At 38.8% G+C, this 27,159-nt stretch overlaps 1 protein-coding gene across 7 annotated transcripts in view; it reads right to left on the reverse strand.

The window, feature by feature from the left end:
• The window catches only part of USP18 (ubiquitin specific peptidase 18), a 75,731-nt gene that overhangs the window by 11,465 nt on the left and 37,107 nt on the right, over positions 1-27,159 (reverse strand). For 4 of the 7 annotated variants that reach the window (XM_038576198.1, XM_038576196.1, XM_038576195.1 and 1 more), the window contains 6 exons: positions 20,041-20,120; positions 19,599-19,745; positions 19,114-19,209; positions 18,459-18,626; positions 7,649-7,780; positions 6,592-6,641 (listed from right to left, as the gene is read on the reverse strand). In XM_038576198.1, the coding sequence (XP_038432126.1) occupies positions 6,592-6,641; positions 7,649-7,780; positions 18,459-18,626; positions 19,114-19,209; positions 19,599-19,745; positions 20,041-20,120 (673 nt within the window). Of the gene's footprint in view, positions 1-6,587; positions 6,642-7,648; positions 7,781-18,458; positions 18,627-19,113; positions 19,210-19,598; positions 19,746-20,040; positions 20,121-27,159 lie in introns of those variants that run through there. The other 3 variants (XM_038576197.1, XM_038576200.1, XM_038576201.1) reach the window with 3 other exon arrangements.

A 27,159-nucleotide genomic window follows, 5' to 3' on the forward strand; every position in this document is an offset into this window, starting at 1 on the left:
TGGGGAAAATTAACAAGGCAGGAAACCACAAATGTTGGAGAGGATGTGGAAAAAGGGGAACCCTCTTGCACTCTTGGTGGGAATGTGAACTGGTGCAGCCACTCTGGAAAACTGTGTGGAGGTTCCTCAAAGAGTCAAAAATAGACCTGCCCTACGACCCAGCAATTGCACTGTTGGGGATTTACCCCAATGATTCAGATGCAATGAAACGCCGGGACACCTGCACCCCGATGTTCAGAGCAGCATGGCCACAACAGCCAAACTGTGGAAGGAGCCTCGGTGTCCATCGAAGGATGAATGGATAAAGAGGATGTGGTTTATGTATACAATGGGATATTACTCAGCCATTAGAAACGACAAATACCCACCATTTGCTTCAACGTGGATGGAACTGGAGGGTATTATGCTGAGTGAAGTAAGTCAATCGGAGAAGGACAAACAGTGTATGTTCTCATGCATTTGGGGAATATAAATAGTAGTGAAAGGGAATATAAAGGAAGGGAGAAGAAATGTGTGGGAAATATCAGAAAGGGAGACAGAACATAAAGACTCCTAACTCTGGGAAATGAACTAGGGGTGGTGGAAGGGGAGGAGGGCAGGTGGTGGGGATTAATGGGTGATGGGTACTGAGGGGGGCACTTGACAGGATGAGCACTGGGTGTTATTCTGTATGTTGGTAAATTGAACACCAATAAAAATTAATTTATTAAAAAAAAGGAAATATCAGAAAGGAGACAGAACATAGAAGACTCCTAAATCTGGGAAACGAACTAGGGGTGGTGGAAGGGGAGGAGGGCGGGGGTTGGGGGTGAATGGTGACGGGCACTGATGGGGGCACTTGACGGGATGAGCACTGGGTGTTATTCTGTATGTTGGCAAATTGAACACCAATAAAAAATAAATTTATTATTATAAAAAAAGATATGAAGAAGAACACTATATCATAATAAAAGGGCCTATCCAACAAGAGGATCTAACAATTGTAAATATTTATCCCGTAACTTGGGAGTAGCCACATATATAAATCAATTCATAACAAATTTAAAGAAGCATATTGGTAATAATGCATTAATAGCCGAGGACTTTAACATCTCACTCACAGCAATGGGGATATCATCTAAGGAGATCAAAAGGAAACAAGGGCTTTGAATAACACACTGTACCAGATAAACTTCACAGGTACGTTCAGAGCATTCCATCCTAAAGCAACAGAATATATATTCTTCTCCAGTGCACATGGAATATTCTCCATAATAAATCACAAATTGGGTCACAAATCAGGTCTCAACCAGTACCAAATATTGGGATTATTCCCTGCATATTTTCAGACCACAATGCTTTATAATTTGAACTCAATCACAAGAGAAAATTTGAAAGAAAACAAATGCCTGGAGATTAAAGAGCATCTTACAAAAGATTAGGAATGGGTTGACCAAGAAATTAAAGAATATTTTTTTAACGCATGGAAACAAGGAAATGAAAACCTTTTTGATGCAGCAAAGGTGGTCCTAGAGGGAAGTATATAGCAATAGAAGCATTTCTCAAGAAACAAGAAAGGTCTCAAATATACAACCTAACCTTACATCTAAAGGAGCTGGATAAATAACAGCAAATAAAGCCTACATCAAGCATAAGAGAAATAATAAAGATTAGAACAGAAATCAGTGATATAGAAACCAAAAGAAAAATAGAACAGATCAATGAAAGTAAGAGCTGGTTCTTTGACAGATTTAACAAGATGGATAAACCCCTAGCCAGACTTATCAAAAAACAAAGAGAGAAAGGCCCCAAATCAATAAAATCATGAATGAAAGAAGAGAGATCACAACAACCACCAAAGAAATACAAACAATTATACGAACATATTGTGAGCAACTATACACCAACAAATTAGGCAATCTGGAAGAAATGGATGCATTGCTGGAAACCTACAAATTATCAAAACTGAAACAGGAAAAAATAGAAAACCTGAACAGACCAATAACCATCAAGGAATTTGAAGCAATCATCAAACCCCTACCAAGAAACAAGAGTCCAGGGACAGATGGCTTCCCAGGGGAATTCTACCAAACATTTAAAGAACAGCTAATACCTATTATTCTGAAGTTGTTTCAAAAAATAGAAATGGAAAACAATTTCCAAACTCATTCTATGAGGCCAGCATTACCTTGACCCCAAAACCAGACACAAAGACCCTATCAAAAAGGAGAATTACAGACCAATATGTCTGACAAACATTAATGTCAAAATACTTACCAAGATACTAGCCAATAAATGTATATTAAAAGGATTATTCACCAGAACAAATGGAATTTATTCCTAGGATACAAGGATGGTTCAACATCTGCAAATCAATCAATGTGATACACCACATTAATAAAAGAAAGGACAATAACCATATTATCCTCTCAATAGATGCAGAAAAAACAATTGACAATTGTTTCAAAGTGTTTCAAAGAAAAAAACAATTTCTTTATTAAAACTCTCCACATTGTTAGGGTAGAGGGAACATACCTCAATATCATAAAAGCCATTTATGAAAAGCCCACAGTGAATATAATTCTCAATGTGGAAAAACTAAGAGCTTTTCCACTAAGGTCAGGAATACAACAGAGATGCCCACTCCCACCATTTTTGTTGAACATAGTACTGGAAGCCCTAGCCTCAGAAATCAGATTAAAAAAATAAAGAAAAGGCATTCAAATTGGAAAAGAAAAAGTCAAATTCCACTCTTTGCAGATGACATGATACTCTATGTAGAAAACCCAAAAGACAGCATCCAAAATTGCTAGAACTCATACAGCAATTCAACAATGGGGAAGGATATAAAATCAATGCACAGAAATCAGTTGCATTTCTTCTATACACTAACAATGAGGCAGAAGAAAGAGAAATCAAGGAATCTATCCCATTTTCAAATGCATCAAAACCCACAAGATACCTAGAAAAAAAACCTAACCAATGAGGGAAAGGATCTTACTCCAAAAACTATAGAATATTCATGAAAGAAATTGATAAAGACACAAAGACATGGAAAAATATTCCACACTCATGGGTTGGAAGAACAAATATTGTTAAAATGTCTATGCTACACAAAACAATCTACATGTTCAATGAAATCCCTATCAAAACACCATCAACATTTTTCAGAGCTGGAACAAATAATTCTAAAATTTGTATTACTCAGCCATTAGAAACAACAAATACCCACCATTTACTTCAACATGGATGGAACTAGAGGGTATTATGCTGAGTGCAGTAAGTAAATCGGAGAAGGATAAACATTATATGGTTTCGTTGATACGGGGAATATAAAAAATAGTGAAAGGGATTATAGTGGAAAGGAGAGAAAATGAGTGGGAAATATCAGAGAGGGAGACAAAACATGAGAGACTCCTAACTCTGGGAAATGAACAAGGGGTTGTGGAAGGGGAGGTGGGTAGGGGGATGGGGTGACTGGGTGATGGGCACTGAGGGGGGCACTTGACGGGGTGAGCACTGGGTGTTATACTATATGTTGGCAAATCAAACTCCAATAAAAAATATACAATATATATTTTTTTAAGAATTTAAAAAATAATAATAAAATAAAATAAAATAAAAATAAAATTTGTGTGGTACCAGAAATGACCCCAAATAGCTAAAGGAATGTTGAAAAAGACTAAAGCTAGTAGCATCACTATTCTGGACTTCAAGCTGTATTACAAAGCTGTAATCATCAAGACAGTATAGTACCTACCCAAAAACAGACACATACACCAATGAAACAGGACAGAGAATCCAGAGTGGACTCTCAACTGAATGTTCAACTAATCATTGACAAAGCAGAGAAGAATATCCAATGGAAAAAAGACAATATCTTCACCAAATGGTGTTGAGAAAATTGGACAGCCACATGCAGAGGAATGAAACTGGACAGTTGTCTTTTGTTTTTCTTGTCTTTGGTGTGTAGGTGGGGTGGTAAATTGAGGGAGGGGGGAGGGCTGGGGAGCTTGAAGAAGGAATGGGATGACTGGTCTCTGCTTTCTTCTTCTTTCTTCATTTTCTTTATTTCTTATGTTCTTTATCTCTTTCGTTTTTTCTCTCTCTCTCCTCTCTCTCCGGTCTCTCTCTCTTTCTTTCTTTCTTTCTTTATAGTCACAGAGAGAGAGAGAGAGGCAGAGACACAGGCAGAGGGAGAAGCAGGCTCCATGCACCGGGAGCCCGACGTGGGATTCGATCCCGGGTCTCCAGGATCGCGCCCTGGACCAAAGGCAGGTGCCAAACCGCTGCGCCACCCAGGGACCCCTGGACCATTTTCTTATACTACACATAAAAATAAACTCAAACTGGATGAAAGACCTGAATGTGAGACAGGAATCCACCAAAATCCTAAGGAGAACACAGGCAACAACCTCTTTGACTTTGGCCACAGCAACTTCTTGCTAGACTCCTCTCCAAAGACAAGGGAAACAGGCAAAAATGAGCCACTGGAATTTCAAGATAAAAAGCTTCTGCACAGCAAAGTAAAGAGTAGACAAAAGCAACAGACAACCTACTGAATAGTTGGAAGATAGGAGAAGATATTTGCAAATGACGTATCAGATAAAAGACTAGCATCCAAGATCTATAAAGAACTTCTCAAACTCAACACCCAAAGAACAAATAATCCAGTCAAGAAATGGGTAGAAGACATGAACAGACATTTCTCTAACGAAGACCTACACATGGCCAACAGACACATGAAAATAATACTCAGCATTACTCAGCATCGGGGAAATACAAATCAAAACCACAAAGAGAAACCACTTCACACCAGTGAGAATGGCTAAAATTAACAAGTCATAAAACAACAGATGTTGGTGAAAATGCAGAGAAAAGAGAACCCTCTTACACTGTTGGTGAGAATGCAAGCTAGTGCAGCCACTTTGGAAAACCGTGTGAAGGTTCCTCAAGAAGTTAAAAACAGAGCTACTCTATGACCCAACAATTGTAGTACTGGGTATTTAGCCAAAGGACACAAATATAGTGATTTGAAGGGGCACCTGCACCCCAATGTTTAAAGCACAATGTCCACAATAACCAAACTATACAAAAAGCCCAGATGTCTTTTGACAGGTGAATGGATAAGGAGGATGTGATAAATATATAGGTAGATAGACACAGATATAGATATATAATGCAATAGTACTCTTCCATAAAAAAAAAAACTGAAATCTTTTGCAATGGCATGTATAGAACCAGAGGGTATTATGGTAAGCAAAATGGTAAGAAAAAGATAAATACCATATGATTTCACTCATATGTGGAATTTAAGAAACAAAATAGTATCTAGAGGAAGGGAGAGAAAAATAAAACAAGACGAAATCAGAGAGGGAGACAAACCATAAGTCTAAATCTAAGAAACAAACTGAGAGTTGCTGGAGGGGAGGTGGGTCGGGGAATCGGGTAACTGGTGACAGATAGGCTATAAGGAGGGCACATGATGTAATGAGCACATGTTATATACAACGGATGAATCACTGAACTCTACCTCTGGATATAATAATACACTATTTAAATTAATGAATTTAAATAAAAATTTTAAAAGACCTTCATCCAGCTTTTTTTCTCTACCTGCCCTCTGCAGTTGTTGATTTTTTAAAAAAATTTTTTAAAATTTTTATTTATTAAAAAAAAAAATAAAATAAAATAAAATAAAATAAAATTTTTATTTATTTATGATAGTCACACAGAGAGAGAGAGAGAGAGAGAGGCAGAGACATAGGCAGAGGGAGAAGCAGGCTCCATGCACCAGGAGCCCGACGTGGGATTCGATCCTGGGTCTCCAGGATCGCGCCCTGGGCCAAAGGCAGGCGCTAAACCGCTGCGCCACCCAGGGATCCCAGTTGTTGATTTTTAAAGATGTACTTATAGCTACTTACTAAATGCAAGCCACTGTACCAGGCAAAGAAAAAGAAAAGAATGACCCTTGCTCCCAAATACATGGCCTGTTATAAAAGTTATATAAACAATTACAAACAGGGTGGTCCTTGCTATAAAGGAAGTATGCTTAAAGTGCAGGGCAAGCATATGAAAAGCCCCTAAAAATCTTCTGGAGTCAATCGACAAAGGCTCTACAGAGTAGGAGAAGCCATCAACAGAGATATAGCATGAGTGGGAGTTTGCTTCAATAATAAATTAGGAGAGGGCAAAACAGAGTAGGAACTGCATGTGAAAGCCATAGACGACATGACATTTGAAGCACTACTTATACTTTAGTATTATTGGAATCTAAATTGTGAAAAATGCATGGTTTGGTGAGATATGTAATGAGAGAGGAGGCTAAGCAGTCACTGGGGAGTTTTCCAAATATAAGTGGCAGCTGAATCCATGAGAGTTTCATACAGCAATAAGAACCTTGTGTACAGGATGCCTGGGTGGCTCAGCAGTTGAGCATCTGCCTTTGGCTCAGGGTGTGATCCCGGCTCCCAGTGGAGAGCCTACTTCTCCCTCTGCCTATGTCTCTGCTTCTCTCTGTGTGTGTCTCTCGTGAATAAATAAATAAAATCTTTAAAAAAAAGAACCCTGTGTGAACTCATTGGGCTTCCATCACACAAACACTTCTCTTACCAGCGGTAGTTATGATTTCCATAAGTACACTGGATGTCTTCCCAGGATACCTGGAAGTACACAAATAGATGAAGTGAAGCATCCAGCTGACATATGTTAAGCACCCAGAGAGTACAGGGTGCTACCATTTACCCTTCCTCAGTCACCCAAACAACCCCACCCCTAGTACCTCCCAAGACCTGGATCATCCAGTGTCAGGATGCCATGTTTATAAAGCTGCTTTTAATATCCTTGGTCTCTCCATTTAAACTTGATTGTGCTTGGTTTTTGCATATATCTAACTCTTCTTTCTTTCCCACAGAGCATGAAGCTAGAACACCAAAAACCTGGATACTGTGCTACGTGGACTCTCACAGGGCTATATGCTAGATGGGGACTTCATGCCGAAAAGGACTTTAAGCAGAATCATACCTATAAATATAACAAACCAACGGTTGCCAGAAGGGTGGGGAGTGGGGATGGGAAAAATGTGAAGGGGATTGGAAGATACAGGCTTCCCGTTATGGAATGAGTAAGTCACAGGAATAAAAGGCACAGCATAGGGCACCTGCATTGCTCAGTCAGTTGAGCATTCAACCTGATTTTGGCTCAGGTCATGAACTCAGGGTCATAAGATTGAGACCATGTCAGGGCTCTGCACTGAGCATGGAACCTGCTTGGGATTCTCTCCCTCTGCCCCTCTCTCACCCCCACTTACTCGCATTCGCTCTCTCTCTCTCTCATAAAGAAAAAGGCACAGCGTAAGGAATGTAGTCAGTGATGCTGTGATAGCATTGTATGGGAACAGATGGTAGCTATACCTCCAGTGAGCACAGCATAATGTATGAACTTGTTGAATCATTATATTGTACACCTGGAACGAATGTAATATTGTGCCAACTATGCTTTAGTTTAAAAAGCTTTTCATAAAGAAAAGGACTTGTTTTTAAAGGCCCCATGCACAGAAATAACTGGCTCACAATGGGGCCTGACCTTGAGAACACATCTAGTCCTGGGCTCAGAATTTATTAGAGGTGGCTAACCCAGGAAAAAATGAAATTTTGGACAACATTCTCACCCAAGAAACATTGGAATCATTGAAGCAGAACCATTTTCCATCCACAGAATTCTGGATATAGGCACAGTAATGACCAAAGTCAGCTGCTCCCACATGGGCAACCACAGCAAAGAGTTCATATTGTCTTCCAAGCTGGAAGGACATAAGGCACAGTATTATGCACCATCATCCCTCCTTTTCTAACCGTAGTCTAGAATAAAGAAACATTATTTCATCACATATTTATTTAATACCTACTCTGTACCAGGCACTGGTACTTCAAGGGTGCTAGAAAATAGTCCTTGAACTCAAGAATTTCACAATTAATTAAGCCACAATTCTATTGCCATGCCCCCGAAAAGGAGAAGGAACAATCACCTGGGGAAAGCTCCCCAGAGAAGATATGCTTGAATTGATCCCAAAGGATGAACAAGGCTAGCAGACAAATTATAGATACGAGGGATACTCAAATGGACCTAAAAATTGCAAAGACTTGGCAGCATGGCAAAACACAGCATGCTGAGAAAGTGGAAGTCAGAGGTGGTGTTGGGAACTCACAGGAGATGAAGCTACAAACGTCAAGTCAATAATTGGAACTTTATTTTTTTGTAGTTTCATTTTTTTAAATTCCAGTTAGTTAACATAGAGTGTAATATTAGTTTCAGGAATAGAATTTAGTGACTTTTGAATGAGAATTAGAGTGACTGAGTGTTATCAGATGGGTTTAAGCAGAGAAGGAACATCATCAGATGTGTGCTTGAGGAAAACACCAGAATAACATGGCTTGAAAAATGGAATGAAAAGTCATGTGAGACAAATGAGGTAAGTTAGAGCACTGCAACAGTTCAGAGAAGAAATGGTGATAGCCTAGATACTTACCATCAGTAGTAATCATTAAATAATAATAATCGTTCTTAACCTCATCATTATTAGCCAACTCTTGGCATTCACTATGCATTTAGCTACGTCTTTATATGAATTACTTCATTCAGTATTCACAACAATCATGTAAGATGGGTGCTAATATAAATCTTATTTTACAAAGGTGAAATCTAAGCTCAGGGAGATAAAGTAAATTACACAAAGGTCATAGCTTATAAATAGAAGAGGTGGGATTCCAGCCTGGGCCTGACTTCAAAGTCCAAGCTCTTAATCCTCACTCTATACTAAGAAAACGAGAATAAAGGTGGAGATGAAGGGACAAATTTGTGTAAAACTAGGGATAAATAACCAAAAATACTTTGTAAATGAATGGATATTGGGCAGAGGGCAAGTAGGAGGCATCACTGGCTTAAAAATTAGGAACATATTGGTGCTGTAAAGTTAAATTGGAACAGAGCTATTTAGGAGTGAACATAATGAACTTGGGGACTATATGACAACATTTGGTAGGAGGTGAATACATTGGTCTGGAGCTCAAGTGTAATACCTGGACAAGAGATACAGATTTGGAAGTCTTCAGTTTGAAATGACTGTTGAAACCACAAGAATTAATGAGATGAAAATTTGGACAATGGAAAACAGAAAGAATGATTTTTTTTGTTTTTTATATAAATTTATTTTTTATTGGTATTCAATTTGCCAACATATAGAATAACACCCAGTGCTCATCCCATCAAATGCCTCCCTCAGGGCCATCACCCAGTCACCCCCACCTGCCACCCACCTGCCCTTCCACCACCCCTACTTCATTTCCCACAGTTAGGAGTCTCTCATGTTCTGTCTCCCCAGAAAGAATGAAAGTAAAACTAATTACCACTTTTGGAATCTGGGAAGGGAAACAGGCATTCAGATCCAGGAAATAGAGAGATCTCTCCCTAAAATCAATAAAAACCGTTCAGCACCTCAACATTTAATAGCTAAGCTTGCAAATTCCAAAGATAAAGAGAAGATCCTTAAAGCAGCAAGAGACAAGAAAACCTAACTTATATGGGGAGGAGTACTAGGTTAACAGCGGACCTCTCCACAGAGACCTGGCAGGCCAGAAAGGGCTGAATATATTCAGGGTCCTAAATGAGAAAAACATGCAGCAAAGAATATTTTATCCAGCAAGGCTCTCATTCAGAATAGAAGGAGAGATAAAGAGCTTCCAAGACAGGCAGGAACTAAATAATATGTGACCTCCAAACCAGCTCTGCAAGAAGGGGTACTCTTAAAATTCCCCTTTAAGTAGAAGTCCAATGGAACAATCCACAAAAACAGGGACTGAACAGATATCATGATGACCCTAAACTCATATCTTTCAATAGTAACTCTGAGCATGAATGGGCTTAATGACCCCATCAAAAGGCGCAGGGTGTCAGACTGGATAAAAAAGCAGGATCCATCTATTTGCTGTCTACAAGAGACTCATTTTAGACAGAAGGACACCTACAGCCTGAAAATAAAAGGTTGGAGAACCATTTACCATTCAAATGGTCCTCAAAAGAAAGCAGGGGTAGCCATCCTTATATCAGATAAACTAAAATTTACCCCGAACTGTAGTGAGAGATGAAGAGGGACACTATCTCATACTTAAAGGATCTATCCAACAAGAGGACTTAACAATCATCAATATATATGCCCGGAATGTGGGAGCTGCCAAATAAATCAATCAATTAATAACCAAAATTAAGACATACTTAGATAATAATACACTTACACTTGGTGACTTCAATCTAGTGCTTTCTACCCTCGATAGGTCTTCTAAGCACAACATCTCCAAAGAAACGAGAGCTTTAAATGATACACTGGACCAGACGGATTTCATAGATATCTATACAAATTTACATCCAAACTCAACTGAATTCACATTCTTCTCAAGTGCACATGGAACTTTCTCCAGAATAGACCACATACTAGGTCACAAATCGGGTCTGAACCTATACCAAAAGATTGGGATCGTCCCCTGCATATTCTCAGACCATAATGCCTTGAAATTAGAACTAAATCACAACAAGAAGTTTGGAAGGACCTCAAACACGTGGAGGTTAAGGATCATCCTGCTAAAAGATGAAAGGGTCACCCAGGAAATTAAGGAAGAATTAAAGATTCATGGAAACTAATGAGAACGAAGATACAACCGTTCAAAATCTTTGGGATGCAGCAAAAGCAGTCCTAAGGGGGAAATACATCGCAATACAAGCATCCATCCAAAAACTGGAAAGAACTCAAATACAAAAGCTAACCTTACACATAAAGGAGCTAGAGAATAAACAGCAGATTGACCCCACACCCAGCAGAAGAAGAGAGTTAATTAAAATTCGAGCAGACCTCAACGAAATCGAGACCAGAAGAACTGTGGAACAGATCAACAGAACCAGGAGTTGCTTCTTTGAAAGAATTAATAAGATAGATAAACCATTAGCCACCCTTATTAAAAGAAGAGAGAGGAGACTCAAATTAATAAAATCATGAATGAGAAAGGAGAGATCACTACCAACACCAAGGAAATAAAAAACGATTTAAAAAACATATTATGAACAGCTATGCACCAATAAATCAGGCAATCTAGAAGACATGGACGCATTCCTGGAAAGCCACAAACTACCAAAACTGGAACAGGAAGAAATAGAAAACCTGAACAGGCCAATAACCAGGGAGGAAATTGAAGCAGTCATCAAAAACCTCCCAAGACACAAAAGTCCAGGGCCAGATGACTTCCCTGGGGAATTCTATCAAACGTTTAAAGAAGAAACCATACTTATTCTACTAAAGCTGTTTGGAAAGATAGAAAGAGATGGAGTACTTCCAAATTCATTCTATGAGGCCAGCATCACCTTAATTCGAAAACCAGACAAAGACCCCACCAAAAAGGAGAATTATAGACCAACATCCCTGATGAACATGGATGCAAAAATTCTCAACAAGATACTAGCCAATAGGATCCAACAGTATATTAAGAAGATTATTCACGATGACCAAGTAGGATTTATTCCTGGGACACAAGGCTGGTTCAACACTCGTAAAACAATCAATGTGATTCATCATATCAGCAAGAGAAAAACCAAGAACCATATGATCCTCTCAATTGATGCAGAGAAAGCATTTGACAAAATACAGCATCCATTCCTGATCAAACTCTTGAGAGTATAGGGATAGAGGGAACGTTCCTCAACATCTTAAAAGCCATCTATGAAAAGCCCACAGCAAATATCATTCTCTATGGGGAAGCACTGGGAGCCTTTCCCCTAATATCAGGAATAAGACTGTGATGTCCACTCTCACCACCGCTATTCAACATAGTATTGGAAGTCCTAGCCTCAGCAATCAGGCAACAAAAAGACATTAAAAGGCATTCAAATGGGCAAAGAAGAAGTGTTCTGCTAGAACAGAAGTCTCACAGAGGAAGACATAGACATGGCAACAAGCACATGAGAAAATGCTCTATATCACTTGCCATCAGGGAAATACAAATCAAAACCACAATGAGATACCACCTCACACCAGTGAGAATGGGGAAAATTAACAAGGCAGGAAACCACAAATGGAGAGGATGCGGAGAAAAGGGAACCCTCTTGCACTGTTGGTGAGAATGTGAACTGGTGCAGCCAATCTGGAAGGCTGTGTGGAGGTTCCTCAAAGAGTTAAAAATACATCTGCCCTACGACCCAGCAATTGCACTGCTGGGGATTTACCCCAAAGATACAGATGTAGTGAAACACCGGGACACCTGCACCCGGATGTTTCTAGCAGCAATGTCCACAACAGCCAAACTGTGGAAGGAGCCTCGGTGTCCATCGAAAGATGAATGGATACAGAAGATGTGGTTTATGTATACAATGGAATATTACTCAGCCATTAGAAATGACAAATACCCACCATTTGCTTCGACGTGGACGGAACTAGAGGGTATTATGCTGAGTGAAGTAAGTCAATCGGAGAAGGACAAACATTATATGTTCTCATTCATTTGGGGAATATAAATGATAGTGAAATGGAATAGAGGGGAAGGGAGAAGAAATGGGTAGGAAATATCAGAAAAGGAGACAGAACATGGAAGACTCCTAACTCTGGGAAACGAACTAGGGGTGGTGGAAGGGGAGGAGGGCGGGCGGTGGGGGTGAATGGGTGGCAGGCACTTAGGGGGGCACTTGACTGGATGAGCACTAGGTGTTATTCTGTATGTTGGCAAATTGAACACCTTTAAAAAATAAGTTTATTATTTAAAAAAAATAAAAATAAAAATAAATACTATGGGCAGCCTGGGTGGCTCAGTGGTTTAGCACTGCCTTCAGCTCAGGGCCTGATCCTGGAGACCCGGGATTGAGTCCCATGTCAGGCTCCCTGCATGGAGCCTGTTTCGCCCTCTGCCTGTGTGTGTGTGTGTGTGTGTGTGTGTGTGTGTGTGTGTCTCTGTGTGCGTCTCTCATGAGTGGATAAATACAATTTTTTTAAAAAACTAAATACCGGGACCCCTGGTGGCTCAGTGGTTGGGTCAGCTGCCTTTGGTTCAGGTCATGGTCCCGGGACCCGGGATCGAGTTCTGCCTATGTCTCTGCCTCTCTCACTCTCTCTCATAAATAAAAAAAACTAAATACCAATAAAAGGATGGGCAGGAGGGATCCCTGGGTGGCGCAGCGGTTTGGCGCCTGCCTTTGGCCCAGGGCGCGATCCTGGAGACCTGGGATCGAATCCCACGTCGGGCTCCCGGTGCATGGAACCTGCTTCTCCCTCTGCCTGTGTCTCTGCGCCTCTCTCTCTCTCTCTGTGGCTATCATAAATAAATAAAAAATTAAAAAAAAATATTAAAAAGGATGGGCAGGAAAGGATCCAGCAATGTAGTAAGAAACCCTAAGAGGAAACCCTAGAGTAGATTTTGAAGGAAAGTAGGATCAATAACAGAATATTACAAAAAGATCAAGTAAAGAAAGTATCCGTTAAATTTGGCAGTAAGTCATTCTACTTCCTCAAATTTCAGATGGGAGAGAATTTTCTGTGAAAAGGGAATAGTGGTAGGAGAGACAGAGTTTTGACTGATTGTTAGCAGGATCTCCACATTAGTCAGGAATACTTTATTCTTCTATCTGAACATAGTCAAATATTGTCCCTAACCTGCGACTTTGAAATGCAATCAGTGAGGGAGACAGGGGTTGGTGAGTGTAGTGCAAATGAAGCTAAGTTACCCAAAAAGGAGAGCTCAAATTATCCTCTATTTTCACTTGGGAACTTTATGCTAGATTTTTTTAATGCAGGGCAATATCTAGATCTGTTTACAAGAAATACAAGGATAAAGGTACATGTTAAATAACACCAGTCAGCAAATTCTGGATATATATAAAAACCTTCAACCAAATAAATTGCAAGGGCAAGAAAAGGAAGGGAGAGAAACTTAAGGTAAAAGAAGAAGAAAGAAAAGCAGGTATGAAGAGAGGAAAGGAGGGAAAGAGAAGAGGAAGAAAGGATGGAAACAAACAAATGCAAGTGTAGCCCTTGTTGGGATCTATATTTAAACAAACCAATCTATTGGGCACAGAAATCTAAATATTGACTGGGCATCAATGATATTAAGGAAGTAGGACATGCACTGTTGGTGGGAGTGAAAACTGGTACAGCCACTGTGGAAAAACAGTATGGAGGTCTCCCAAAAGGCTAAAAATGGAACTATTCTATGATCCAGTCATCACATTACTGGGTACTCACCCCCAAAAATACACAAACACTAATTCAATGGGATATATGCACCCCAATGTTTATAGCAACATTATTTACAATGGCCAAGATATAGAAGCAGCCCTAGGATCCATCCTTTGATGAATGGTAAAGATGTGGTGTACACACACACACACACACACACACACACACACACACACTGTGAGTATTCCTCAGCCATAAAAAGGAATGAAATCTTGCCATTTGCAACAATATATATAGAGCCAGAGAGTATAACGCCAAGTGAAATAAGTCAGTCAGAGAAAGAAAAATGCTGTATGATTTCACTTATGTGTCGAATTTAAGAAACAAAACAAATAAGGAGAAAAGAGGAGAGACAAACCAAGAAATACACTCTTAACTATAGAGAACAAACATATGGTCACCAGCGGGAGAGGTGGGTGAGTGGGGACGGGTGAAATAGGTAATGGGGATTAAGAGTACACTTATTACAATGAGCCCTGAGTAATGTACAGAATTGTTAGATCACTATATCATACATCATAAATTAATATATCACTACGTTAACTACACTGGAATTAAAAATTAAAAACTTGATAAAAAATTATATGATAGAATTGGTTACATTTAGAAAAAAGAAATCTCATTCTTTAGAAATACATGATGAAATACTTCAAATGAAAGAGCACAGTGACCAGGACTTGGTTCAAAATAATCCAATAGGGGGTTGGAGAAAGAGGATGAGGATGTTGGCAAGAGAGATTGGCAATGGGTTTTGATAATGGTTTAAGCTGCTTGATGGACATGGGAATTCATTGTAGAATTCCTCACAACTTTGATATATATTCAAATTGTCTATAACCATGTTTTTTTAAGTGGAAAAAAATTTAGGATATTATTTCATCTGTTTTTTAAATTCCACATATGAGTGAAATCATATGGCATTTGTTTTTCTCTGACTGATTTATTTTGGTTGGTTAGCATAATACACTCTAGTTACATCCAGAAGAACAGAGGGGAAGGGAAGGAAAAATAAAATAAGATAAAAATAAGCAGGCAAATCATAAGAGACACCTAATTCCAGGAAACAAACTGAGGTTTTCTGGAGGGAAGATGGGTGAGGGGATGGGATAATTGGGTGAGGGCATTAGAAGGACATGTGATGTAATGAGCACTGGGTGTTAAATGCAACTCATGAATCACTAAATTCTACCCCGAAAGTAATAATATACTATGTTAACTACACTGAATTTATATTTAAATAATTTAATTGGAATTTAAAGAATTTTTAAAAGATTATTTCATTAAGATATACTTCACAGTGCAGAAGTAGAAATAAGAAAAACTCAAAGGACAGATATGCACTGAATAGGTGAAGAAACTGTGTCATATAGGAACATATTATTAGGTCTCAATTTTTACTGTTTATTTTATTTTCTTAATTTGAGTTCATTTAATTAACATATAATCTGTTATTACACTATATGTTTCAGATGTAGAGTTCAGTTGCATATAATACCCAGTGCTCATTACATCATGTGCCCTCCTTACTGCCCATCACCCAGTTACCCCATCACCCTCACACCCACCTCCCCTCCAGCAGCCCTCTGTTTCCTAGATTTAACACTCTCTATGGTTTGTCTCCTTCTCTAATTATGTTTTGTTTTTCCCTCCTTTCTGTGCTCCTCTGCTTTCTTTTTTAAATTTATTAATTAATTTACTTTTCTATATATTTTTTATTGGAGTTCAATTTGCTAACATATATCATAACACCCAGTGCTCATCCTGTCAAGTGCCCCCCTCAATGCCCATCACCTAGTCACCCTCCACCCACCTCCCTTTCCACTACCCCTTGTTCGTTTCCCAGAGTTAGGTGTCTCTCATGTTCTGTTACCCTCACTGATATTTTGTTTCTTAAATTCCACATTATGAGTGATATCATATTAGCACCACGCTCTAACCAACTGAGCTAACCGGCCACCTGGTTATGAGTGATATCATATGATAATTGTTCTTTCTCTCATTGACTTATTTTGCTTAGTATAGTACCCTCTAGTTCCATCCATGTCATTGCAAATGGCAAGATTTCAATTTTTTTGATGGCTGAGTAATATTCCATTGCGTGGATATACATACATCCCATCTCTTTATCCATTCATCTGTTGGTGGACATCTGGGCTCTTTCCATTGTTTGGCTATTGTGGACATTGCGGCTATAAACATTGAGGTGCAAGTATCCCTTTGGATCACTATGTTTGTGTCCTTTGGCTAAATACCAGCAGTGCAATTGCTGGGTCATAGGGTAGCTCTATTTTTAACTTTCTGAGGAAACTCCATACTTCCATACTGTTTCCTAGAATGGCTGCCCAGGTTGCATTCCCACCAACAGTGTAAGAAGGTTCCCTTTCCTCTTATCCTCACCAATATCTGTTGTTTCCTGACTTTATCATTTTAGCCATTCTGACTGGTGTGAAGTGGTATGTCATTGTGGTTTTGACTTATATCTCCCTGATGCTAAGTGATGCTGAGCATTTTTCATGTATGTTGTAGGCCTCATTTTAAAAATACTATGGTTCTAGAGCATGAATACTGTGTGTGTGTGTGTGTGTATATATATATATATATGCTAAATGCTACATTTAGTAAATTCTGTATTAATGTATTAACTAAATTCTGTATTTATATACATGTATATATATACAGAATATATATTAATATATAATTAATATACATAAATACATAATTTAAATACATTAATACAGAATTTACTAAATGTAGCATTTCAAACCTAAGAAAATATATTTATGTCATATTTTTTCTCAGAATTTCCCAGTAAGTTATTAGCTCAGGACAACTAAATTCAACTTTATTTTGATTGAATTTGACCTAGTGAACTGGCTCTTTTGTTACGATCCTCAAAGTGGGCATCAGCTGTTTTAAGAAGAAAGTTAGGTTGGTACTGTGTTTAGAACCCAAGATGTTGTGCTTACTTATGTATATATACATATTATATGTCTTATTTAAGCTGAAGGTCCTGAATTATGGGCTCCTTCCCTTCCTCAGTGCTGTGAGGGATATGAATAAAACCCAATATTTAGAAATAAGGTTTTTTGATTTTTAATTTAAATTAAATTAATTAACATATAGTGTATTATTATTAGTTTCAGAGGTAGAAATTTAGTGATTCATCAGTTGCATATAACACCCAGGTTCATCACATCACATGCCTCCTTCATGCTTGTCACCCAGTTATCCCATACCCCTACCCACCTCCCCTCCAGCAACCCTCACTTTGTTTCCTAGAGTTAAGAGTCTCTTATGGTTTGTCTCCCTCTCTGATTTCATCTTACTTTCTTTCTCTCTCCCTTCCTCCATGATCCTCTGTTTTGTTTCTTAAATTCTACATATGATTGAGATTATATAATTATCTTTCTCTGATTGACTTATTTCACTTAGCATAATACCCTCTAGTTCCATCCGCATCGTTGCAAATGGCAAGATCTCTCTCTCTCTTTTTTTTTTTTTTTTTGGTGGCTGAGTAATATCGCATTGTATATATACCACATCTTCTTTATCCATTCATCTGGCACCTGCACCCCAGTGTTTATAGCAGTAATGTCCACAATAGCCAAACTGTGGAAAGGGCCCAGATGTCCATTAACCAAAGCCTTTTGGATCTTTTTTAAAAAATATTTTATTTATTTATTCATGAGAGACAGAGAGAGAGAGGCAGAGACACAGGCAGAGGGAGAAGCAGGCTCCATGCAGAGAGCCCAACGTGGGACTTGATCCCAGGACTCTAGGATCATGCCCTGGGCCGAAGGCAGGCACCAAACTGGTGAGCCACCCAGGCATCCCGGCCTTTTGAATCTTAAAAGAAAAGCAGCTGCAAACAGCAAATGTTGGTGATAGTAGTATGGTGATAACAACCCATCACTGTTATTCAAGAAAACATAGATTTCCATCATTAAAATACTGTTTAAAAAAATAAATGTTTCTTGAGCATATGAATATGTTTTATGAATCACACCAAGCAGCTGCTGGTGAGTTTTCCTCCCTGTATGTACCCCAAGCACAGCCAATAGAGGCCATGATTTATGAGATGCTATAATAACACAGATGAGATGTCCAAAAGTGCTCTGTTGAGCAGGTGACTTCAAGTACCTTAGGGGAAGAGAGGCAAAATCAAGCAAAGGATCTGAAGAGATGGAGGATAGAGGGGAATTAAGGAGTTTCTCACCTGTTCCTCAGCATCATAGAGGTCTTCCTCCATCAGAAGGACCTGACTTAAATCCAAGCTCTGTGGGAAATAGAGCGAGTGGCAGATTTTTTCTGTCCGTGAATTCCTGATGGAGAACCGCAAGAGGTGGATTGTCAAGGTCTGGGGTAAATGGGTCAGCTTCAAGACCTGAAAAAGCAAAATTACTGTGGAGATGAAACCCTAAGGCACTTGAAATAGGTAGGTTTAGAGAAATATCAGGGCCAATGGTGTGTTCTTCTTCCCCAAAAAGGATCGGAATGATATAATACAGAGTTAAGGGCCCCCTTCTGCTGAATCTGTTGAGCTCTCCCACAGAAGGCATGAGTAGCCCTAGTGTTCTGCACAGGAACCAGAGCCCAGGGGAACCACAGAGTCTGCTCTAGAGAGTCAGTCTAACCTTGCATGTAAAACTCTGCCTCCTCATCTTGGACCTTCTCTTATCTTTTAAAACGCTCTGCCCCTCTCAGTGATGGGCCTCTGAAAGTCAGAGGCCCCAGATTCCAGATATTAGCCTGATACATACTTCCTCCCTCAACCAACACATGGGACCCTCAAGGCCTCTGAAGACTCTATCATGAAATCCACTTAAGGCAACCCCAGATTAGGGAAGCTTCTGGTTTCAGACAGTGAGTACCTGTTTCCCACAAGTCTTCTTCCCACATTTCTCACAGAAGCATTTGCTTTTGTCTGATAACTCCCTGGGCTGGAAGAAACATCGAAGGGCATCCTCCTGTCCCAAGAGATCAAAGAAAAAGCAGAGAGGATATTTACCATCTAGAGTACATCCCCTCACCCTACAGATAAAAATTTAAGTTTTCTTTCTGGTTCTTTCCATGTACCCTCTTAACACCTGGCCCAGTGTAGTGCATGTGGCAGGATCCCCCAAAGTACCTACTGATTGGAAGGAAAAATAGAAGGGAGCACTTGCTAAGGTAGCAGTATGAGGAAAGGAAGTAAAAGGAAACAAATTTTATTTCCACCAAATCAAAGGAGAAACTTAGAACTGTGCAAAGGAAATAGAAATTACTTTTTAAAAGGCAACAGTGATTAAAGAAGCAAGGGCACATTGGCAGCACTGGGTGTATGGAAACAGCAAATTAACCAAGAAAAATCCCTCACCAGTGTTTTCAGAGGTTTTGAGTCCATATCAAAAAGAGGAAGGGGGAGGGTCAGCATGCTACTGTTTCTGCTCCTCTCCACAGTACATTCAAGGCAAACCAAGGACTCCTTCACCCGAATTGTATACAGAGCCTTCAGCCTCTCTACCTGTTAAAAGAGAGGAGGTGAGAGGAAAGAAGGGTACAGAGCCATAAACAAACCAGGTCAGGTCAATTTCCAGAAATGGTAGCCAGCAGACAGAAGCTCCAAAAATGGCAGCCACTGATGTTCTTTGCTCTTTGAAAAGGAGCAAAGTAATAACAGTAATAGTAATATAGAATTGTGATAAGCATTTTATGTGGATTTCTCTTTTAATCCTCTCTATACATTATATTAATGATTGCTGAATGAGCTAAATGAACAGCATCTTAAACTTCTGAGTTCTCTGATTCTAGTATCTCACCAAGTCCACATCTGTGATTTGGTCCTTAATTAGGTTCCAAACTGTGAGGTAGAGTTGAGCAGCATCATGCTGGACAAACACTGGCCAAAGAGAAAAATAACAGCCCGATCAGTGAGATCACCAGGGACATTTTTCATGCATACCCTTGTGCCATAGCTACCTAGATGTACATGAACACTCATCACTTTGTCCTCTCCTAGCCATCCCTGCTTTAGTTAGGCACTAAAAATGAAAAATAAGCTTGTTATTTATTTTTTAGAACTCCTGTTAAAACTTAAAATCCAGTCCAACTGCATCACAGAAGTTTCCTTTCCACTGACTGGTGACCCATGCCTACTGGCCTCTACTGGGGGACCTAGCCAGATAAAAACAACATTCAGTAGTGGATTCTCTCCTATTCCAAGCCAAGCTGGCACTCTAATTGGACTCTAGTGGCCACTTGTTTCTCTGTACCTTTATTTAATCTCTTTTTAATTCCCCAGAAATTGAGCAGTTCCCCAAAACTCATATCTGACCCAGGTCTTCCTCAAAGGTATCTAGGAGAACAGGAAAGGAAAGAACCATCTCAGTGTTGATGCTGGCTAAGAGGAAACAGGAAGCAAGCAGTGAATTCTCCATATGTTATATAAATAAATGTAAGCCCAAAAGACAGATGTAAATGAATTTCTGTCATTGAAAAGAAACATAGGACGACAAAGAACATGAAAAACACACTGAGGACTATTTTACAAAAAGATGGATGTCTGCCAACATGCAAAGATATTGCAAGAAAAGGTAGTTCCTGTAAATGTATTAAATATTCATATCATCTATCTCAACACCATTTTATTACTTCCTTCATGATACCACAGTTTGTACTTAATGCTTTTGGATTTCATTTTGCTTTATTTTACTCTTGTTTTGGCCTTTCTCTTCGCTAAACTAAAGCTTCATTGATACAAAGACTCTATCATCAGCCTTATACCCTTATCTACAGAACCAGCACGATACCTGGCACATAATAAATATGAGCTGAATGAATTAATTAATTCATATTTATTTTTTTAAAGGTTTTATTTATCTATTCATAGAGATGCAGAGAGAGAGAGAGAGAGGCAGAGACACAGGCAGAGGGAGAAGCAGGCTCCATGCAGAGAGCCCGACGTGGGACGCGATCCAGGGTCTCCAGATCATGCCGTGGGCTGCAGGCGGCGCTAAACCGCTGAGCTACCGGGGCTGCCCAATTAATTCATATTTAAAGGTAACAATCCCAAAACCTAAAGACAAACAGAGTGGAACTAGGATTGAACTATGCTGTCTCCAGGAATTATTTGCAGAAGGCTACCTACCACAGAGCCAACACTGAACATAAAGTAAGTTAGATCACCTTGTCATATGAAGACATTTTGCCTCATCTGACCATACCAGAGCCAAGAGTCCTGATTCATCTAAAAAATAAAGGGTGTTATTCTGTATGTTGGCAAATTGAACACCAATAAAAAATAAATTTATTATTAAAAAAAATAAATGGATGGCGCACCTGGGTGGCTCAGTGGTTGGGCATCTGCTTTCAGTTCAGGTCATGATCCCAGAGTTCTGGGATCGAATCCCATATCAGGCTCCCCACAGAGAGCCTGCTTCTCTCTCTACCTATGTCTCTGCTTCTCTCTGTGTGTCTTTCATGAATAAGTAAATAAAATCTTTTTTAAAAATAAAAAAATAAAAAATATAGGGATATTTGCCCAACCCATAATTTACTTAACACCTGCTATGTGCAAGGCATTGCAATTGCTAGAGAAAGTCACTGTCCCCAAGAAACCTATATTCTAGGTTCATGTTCTAGTGGACAAGTATCCATTAAGTCTTAATTCAAAGAATAAGAAAAATTCCCTAAGGTATATAAACTATTATGAAAAGTTATGTAAAAGCGAGAATACAACTGGAATGGTGGAGTGAGTGAGGATCTCTATAAATCTACTCCTCCAAAAAAGCAATGAAAATGCTGGCAAAAAAAATGTCAAAATCAATTTTTCAGAACTCTGAAAATTACCTAAAGGTTTACAAAAATCCTAGGAATATTTATTCAACAAACACTGCAGAACCTAAGTAAGAAGAACAGGATTTGAGGCTTTTCAACCTGGCCAATTTCCATTTCCTTCTTCCCAGCTCTGTAGTAGCCTTGAAAACAAGAAAACTTGCCATCATGAAAACTGTTAACCAGAAGCCTTGTGACCAGAAAAATGAGTAGACTGGGGCTGCAGTTCCTCAAAAAGCCCCATACTGAAAACATTTTTATTATTTGACCTGTCTTGCAGCTTCATGGAAAAGCCCCATTTGAAGAAGTTTGTCATTATTTGACCCAACTCAAAGCTTTGAGCCCTATCCCCAGAGTATTTGTGGAAAAAAGTCAATGATAATTAATATTGTGACTGCCTAAGGCTGTAATACCAGTTGGGACAAAAAAAGAATCTGGCTGAAACTTAAAAGATGGTTGTGGGAACTGAGATGTCCATAGGGAACTTCTAGAAGTTCTGACATATTTCTGGTGATCTAGAAGGCCTTTTGCATGCCTCAGTAAGACCTGAGAAGGTCTAAGTCTCTCATATTTGGCTAATATTGACGCCCTATGCAAGCAAGAAAGGCAGGCTAAAAGTGTCACAAACAGCCTGAGCTTTGAAGGTAAGCCCCACTAGACACACAGTTCCTCATCAAAGACTGGAAGACTCACTAGTTCAAAGCATTTTTAAAAAATCTCTGACCAATCATTAGGTGACATTAAGCTAACCAGACAAAATCTTTAGTGGCCACACACTATAGGGAACATAACCTTTACAAAATTAGTCCAGGAGAGTCACTAAACAATAGCAATGACAAAAATAATAGCAACTACTCCATCGTGGGGGTTTCTGATTTCCACTGTTGCCACTGTTGTCCAAAATGTTTAGTTTTTAACAGAAAATTACAAGACACAATAAAACAAAAAAGTATGGTCCCCCCCACACACACAGGAAACAATCAGTAGAAACTGTCATTGAGAAGACCCAGATGTTAGTCTCACTAGACTTTAGATTATCATTATATGTTCAAAAGAACTAAATAAAACCATATCAAAATAACTAAAGTATGAAACAATGTCTCACCAAATGCAGAATATCAATAAAGAAAAAAAATTATTTAAAAGAATCAAAATAGAAATTCTTGAGCTGAAGAATACAATGACAGAAATGAAGAGTTTGCAAGAGGTGGTCAATAGCAGATTTGAGCTGATGAAAAAAGAATTATCAAACTTTGAAAACAAGTCAACTGAAACCATACAGTCTGAAGAATAAAAATAAAAATGAATGAGGACAAATAAACAGAGCATCCAACGGGCTCAGTAATTAATTCTACCAAACATTTATGGAACAAATTATACCAGTTCTCAAATATATATATAAATGAAATATATATATATTTATGAAATATATATATGTATATATAGACCAATATATAAAGGTTAATCACTTTCCTATATTATCAGCAATGAACAGAGGAATTTTCAATTAAAAGCACAATATTGGAAGGGGAATAAAGGGAAAGGAGATAAAATGAGTGAAAATATCAGTGAGGGTGACAAAACATGAGAGACATCTAACTCTGGGAAATGAACAAGGGGTAGTGGAAAGGGAGGTGGTGGCAATTTGGGGTGACTGGGTGATGGGCACTGAGGGAGGCACTTGGTGGGATGAGCATTGGGTGTTATGGTATATGTTGGCAAATTGAACTCCAATAAAAAAAAAACATTAAAAAAGGCACAATATTGTTAACATTAGAACCCATGAAAATGAAATACTGAGTTATAAATCTAACCAAATGTGTACAAGATCTATATATGAAAAACTACAAACTCTAATGACAGAAATCAGAAGAATTACATAAAAGGAGAGATTTCCCATGTTCATGGATAAGAGAACTCAATATTGTCAAGATGCCAGTTCTTTCCAACTTGATCTATGCACTCAATGCAATTCCAATCAAGATCCCAGCAAGTTATTCTGTGGATATTAACAAAGTGATTATAAAGTTTATTTGGAGAGGCAATCACAGAATAGAAGACACAATATTGAAGGAAAAAACAAAGTCAAAGAACTAATTCTGAACTTAGAATAAAGTGTCAGTAACTAAAACAATGTGGGATCAAAGGAATAAAACAGAGATCCCAGGAATACACCAACATAAACAACATTCACTGCTCTTTGACAAAGTAGCAAAGGCAATACAATAGAACAAAGATAGTTTTTCACCAAATGGTGCTGCAATCCTGAATATCTACATGCAAACAAATGAATCTATACACAGACTTTACATCCTTCAAGAACACAAATTCAAAATGTATAATAGACTTAAATGTAAAATGCAAAACTACAAAAGTCCTAATATAATACAGGAGAAAAATCTAGAAGACCTTCTGTTTTGTGATTACATTTTAGATACTTTTTGGCTAAAACTCCAATGTACAAGCAATAAAAGAAAGAAGCGATATACTGGGATCCCTGGGTGGCGCAGCGGTTTAGCGCCTGCCTTTGGCCCAGGGCGCGATCCTGGAGATCCGGGATCGAGTCCCACGTCGGGCTTCTGGTGCATGGAGCCTGCTTCTCCCTCTGCCTGTGTCTCTGCCTCTCTCTCTCTCTCTGTGACTATCATAAATAAATAAAAATTAAAAAAAAAGAAGCGATATACTGAACTTCATTAAAATTAAACATTTCTGCTCTGTGAAGGATACTGTCAAGAACATGAGAAGACAAGTCACGGACTGAGAAGAAATATTTGTAAAAGGCCTGATAGAACATAAAGACTCCTAACTTTGGGAAACGAACTAGGGGTGGTGGAAGGGGAGGAGGGCGGGGGGTGGGGATGAATGGGTGACAGGCACTGAGGGGGGCACTTGACGGGATGAGCACTGGGTGTTATTCTGTATGTTGGCAAATTGAACACCAATAAAAAATAAATTTATTATTTAAAAAAAGCCTGATAAAGGATTGTTATCCAAATATACAAAAAACCTCTTCAAATTCAACAATAAAACATAAAAACCAACCTAATTATAAAATGGATAAGAAACCTGAATAGACACTTCACCAAAAAAGATATATACAAATGGAAAATAAGCATAAGAAGCAGGGCTTGGCATACGTCAATGACAAATCACAAGTTAAAATAATGAGACACCTCTACAAACCTATCAGAATGGCCAACATTTAAAACATCAACATAATATTAAAAGTCCAAGCCTCAGCAATCAGACAACAAAAAGAAGGAAAAGGCAAATTGGCAAAGAAAAAGTCAAACTCTCACTCTTCACAGATGACATGATACTGTATGTGGAAAACCCAAAAGTCTCCACCCCAAAATTGCTAGAATTCATACAGCAATTCAGCAACATGGCAGGATACAAAATCAATGCACTGAAATCAGTGGCATTTCTGTATACTAACAATGAGGCTGAAGAAAGAGAAATTAAGGAATTGATCCCATTTTCAACTGCACCAAAATCCATAAGACACCTAGGAATAAACCTAACCAAAGAGGTAAAGGATTTATACTCTAAAAACTACGAAATCTTATGAAAGAAATTGAGGAAGATACAAAGAAATGGAAAACATTTCATGCTCATGGATTGGAAGACTAAATATTGTGGAAATGTCTATGCTACCCAGGGCAAGTTACAGGTTCAATGCAATCCCTATCAAAATACCATGGTCTTTCTTTACAGAGTTGGAACAAATAATCTTTAAGGTTTGTATGGAATCAGAAAAGACTGAATAGTCAGAGGAATATTGAAAAAGAAAACCGATGCCAAGGGCATCGCAATGCCAGATTTCAAGCTGTATTACAAAGCTGTGATGGTCAAGGCAGTGTGGTACTGGCACAAAACAGACATATAGATCAATGGAACAGAATAGAGAATCTAGAAATGGATCCTCAACTCTGTGGTCAAATAATCTCTGACAAAGCAGGAAAGAATATTCAATGGAAAAAAGTCTGTTAAGCAAATGGTGTTGGGAAGACTGGACAGCCTCATGCAGAAGAATGAAACTGGACCATTCTCTTACACAAAGATAACACCGACACAAAGATAAGCTCAAAATGATGAAAGACGTAATGTGAGACAAGAATAAAACCTAGAAGAGAATAAAGGCAGGGACTTCTTTGACCTCAGCCACAGCAACTTCTTGCTAGACTCATCTCTAAAAGCAAGGGAAACAAAGGCATAAAGGAACTATTTGAACTCATCAAGATAAAGAGCTTCTGCACAGCAAAGGAAAGAGTAGACAAAACCAAAAGAGAACCTACAGAATGGGAGAAGATATTTGCAAATGGCATATCAGATAAAGGGCTAGTATCCAAGATCTATAAAGAACTTATCAAACTTAACACCCAAAACACAAAAAATCTGGCAAGGAAATCAGAAGACATGAACATACATTTCTCCAAAGTAGACACAAATGGCCAAGAGACATGTCAAAGAATGTTCAGCATCATTCAGCATCAGGGAATACAAGTCAAAACCAAATGAGATACCACTTCACACCAGTCAGAATGGCTAAAATTAACAAATCAGGAAACAACAAACATTGGTGAGGATGTGGAGAAAGGGGAACCCTCTTGCACTGTTGGTGGGAATGCAAGCTGGTGCAGCCACTCTGGGAAACAGTATGGAGGTCCCTCAAAGAGTTAAAAATAGAGCTACCCTATGACCCAGCAATTGCACTACTAGGTATTTACCCAAAGAACACAAACATAGGGATCCAAAGGGGCACCTGCACCTCAATGTTTATAGCAGGAATGTCTACAATAGCCAAACTACGGAAAGAGCCTAGGTGTCCATCGGCAGATGAATGGATATATATGGAATGGAATATTACTCAGCCATCAAAAAATGAAATCATGCCATTTGCAATGACATGGACACAACTAGAGAATATCATGCTAATAGAAATAAGTCAACCAGAGAAAGACAAATATATGATCTCACTCATATTTGGAATTTAAGAAACAGAGGAGCATAGGGGAAGGGAGGGGAAAAAAAACAAGACAAAATCAGAGGGCAACAAACCATAAGAGAGTCTTAAATCTAGGAAATAAACTGAGGGTTGCTGG

The sequence above is a fragment of the Canis lupus genome, chromosome 27 (genome assembly GCF_011100685.1).
Source record: "Canis lupus familiaris isolate Mischka breed German Shepherd chromosome 27, alternate assembly UU_Cfam_GSD_1.0, whole genome shotgun sequence".
In the NCBI taxonomy this organism is placed as follows: Eukaryota; Metazoa; Chordata; class Mammalia; order Carnivora; family Canidae; genus Canis; species Canis lupus.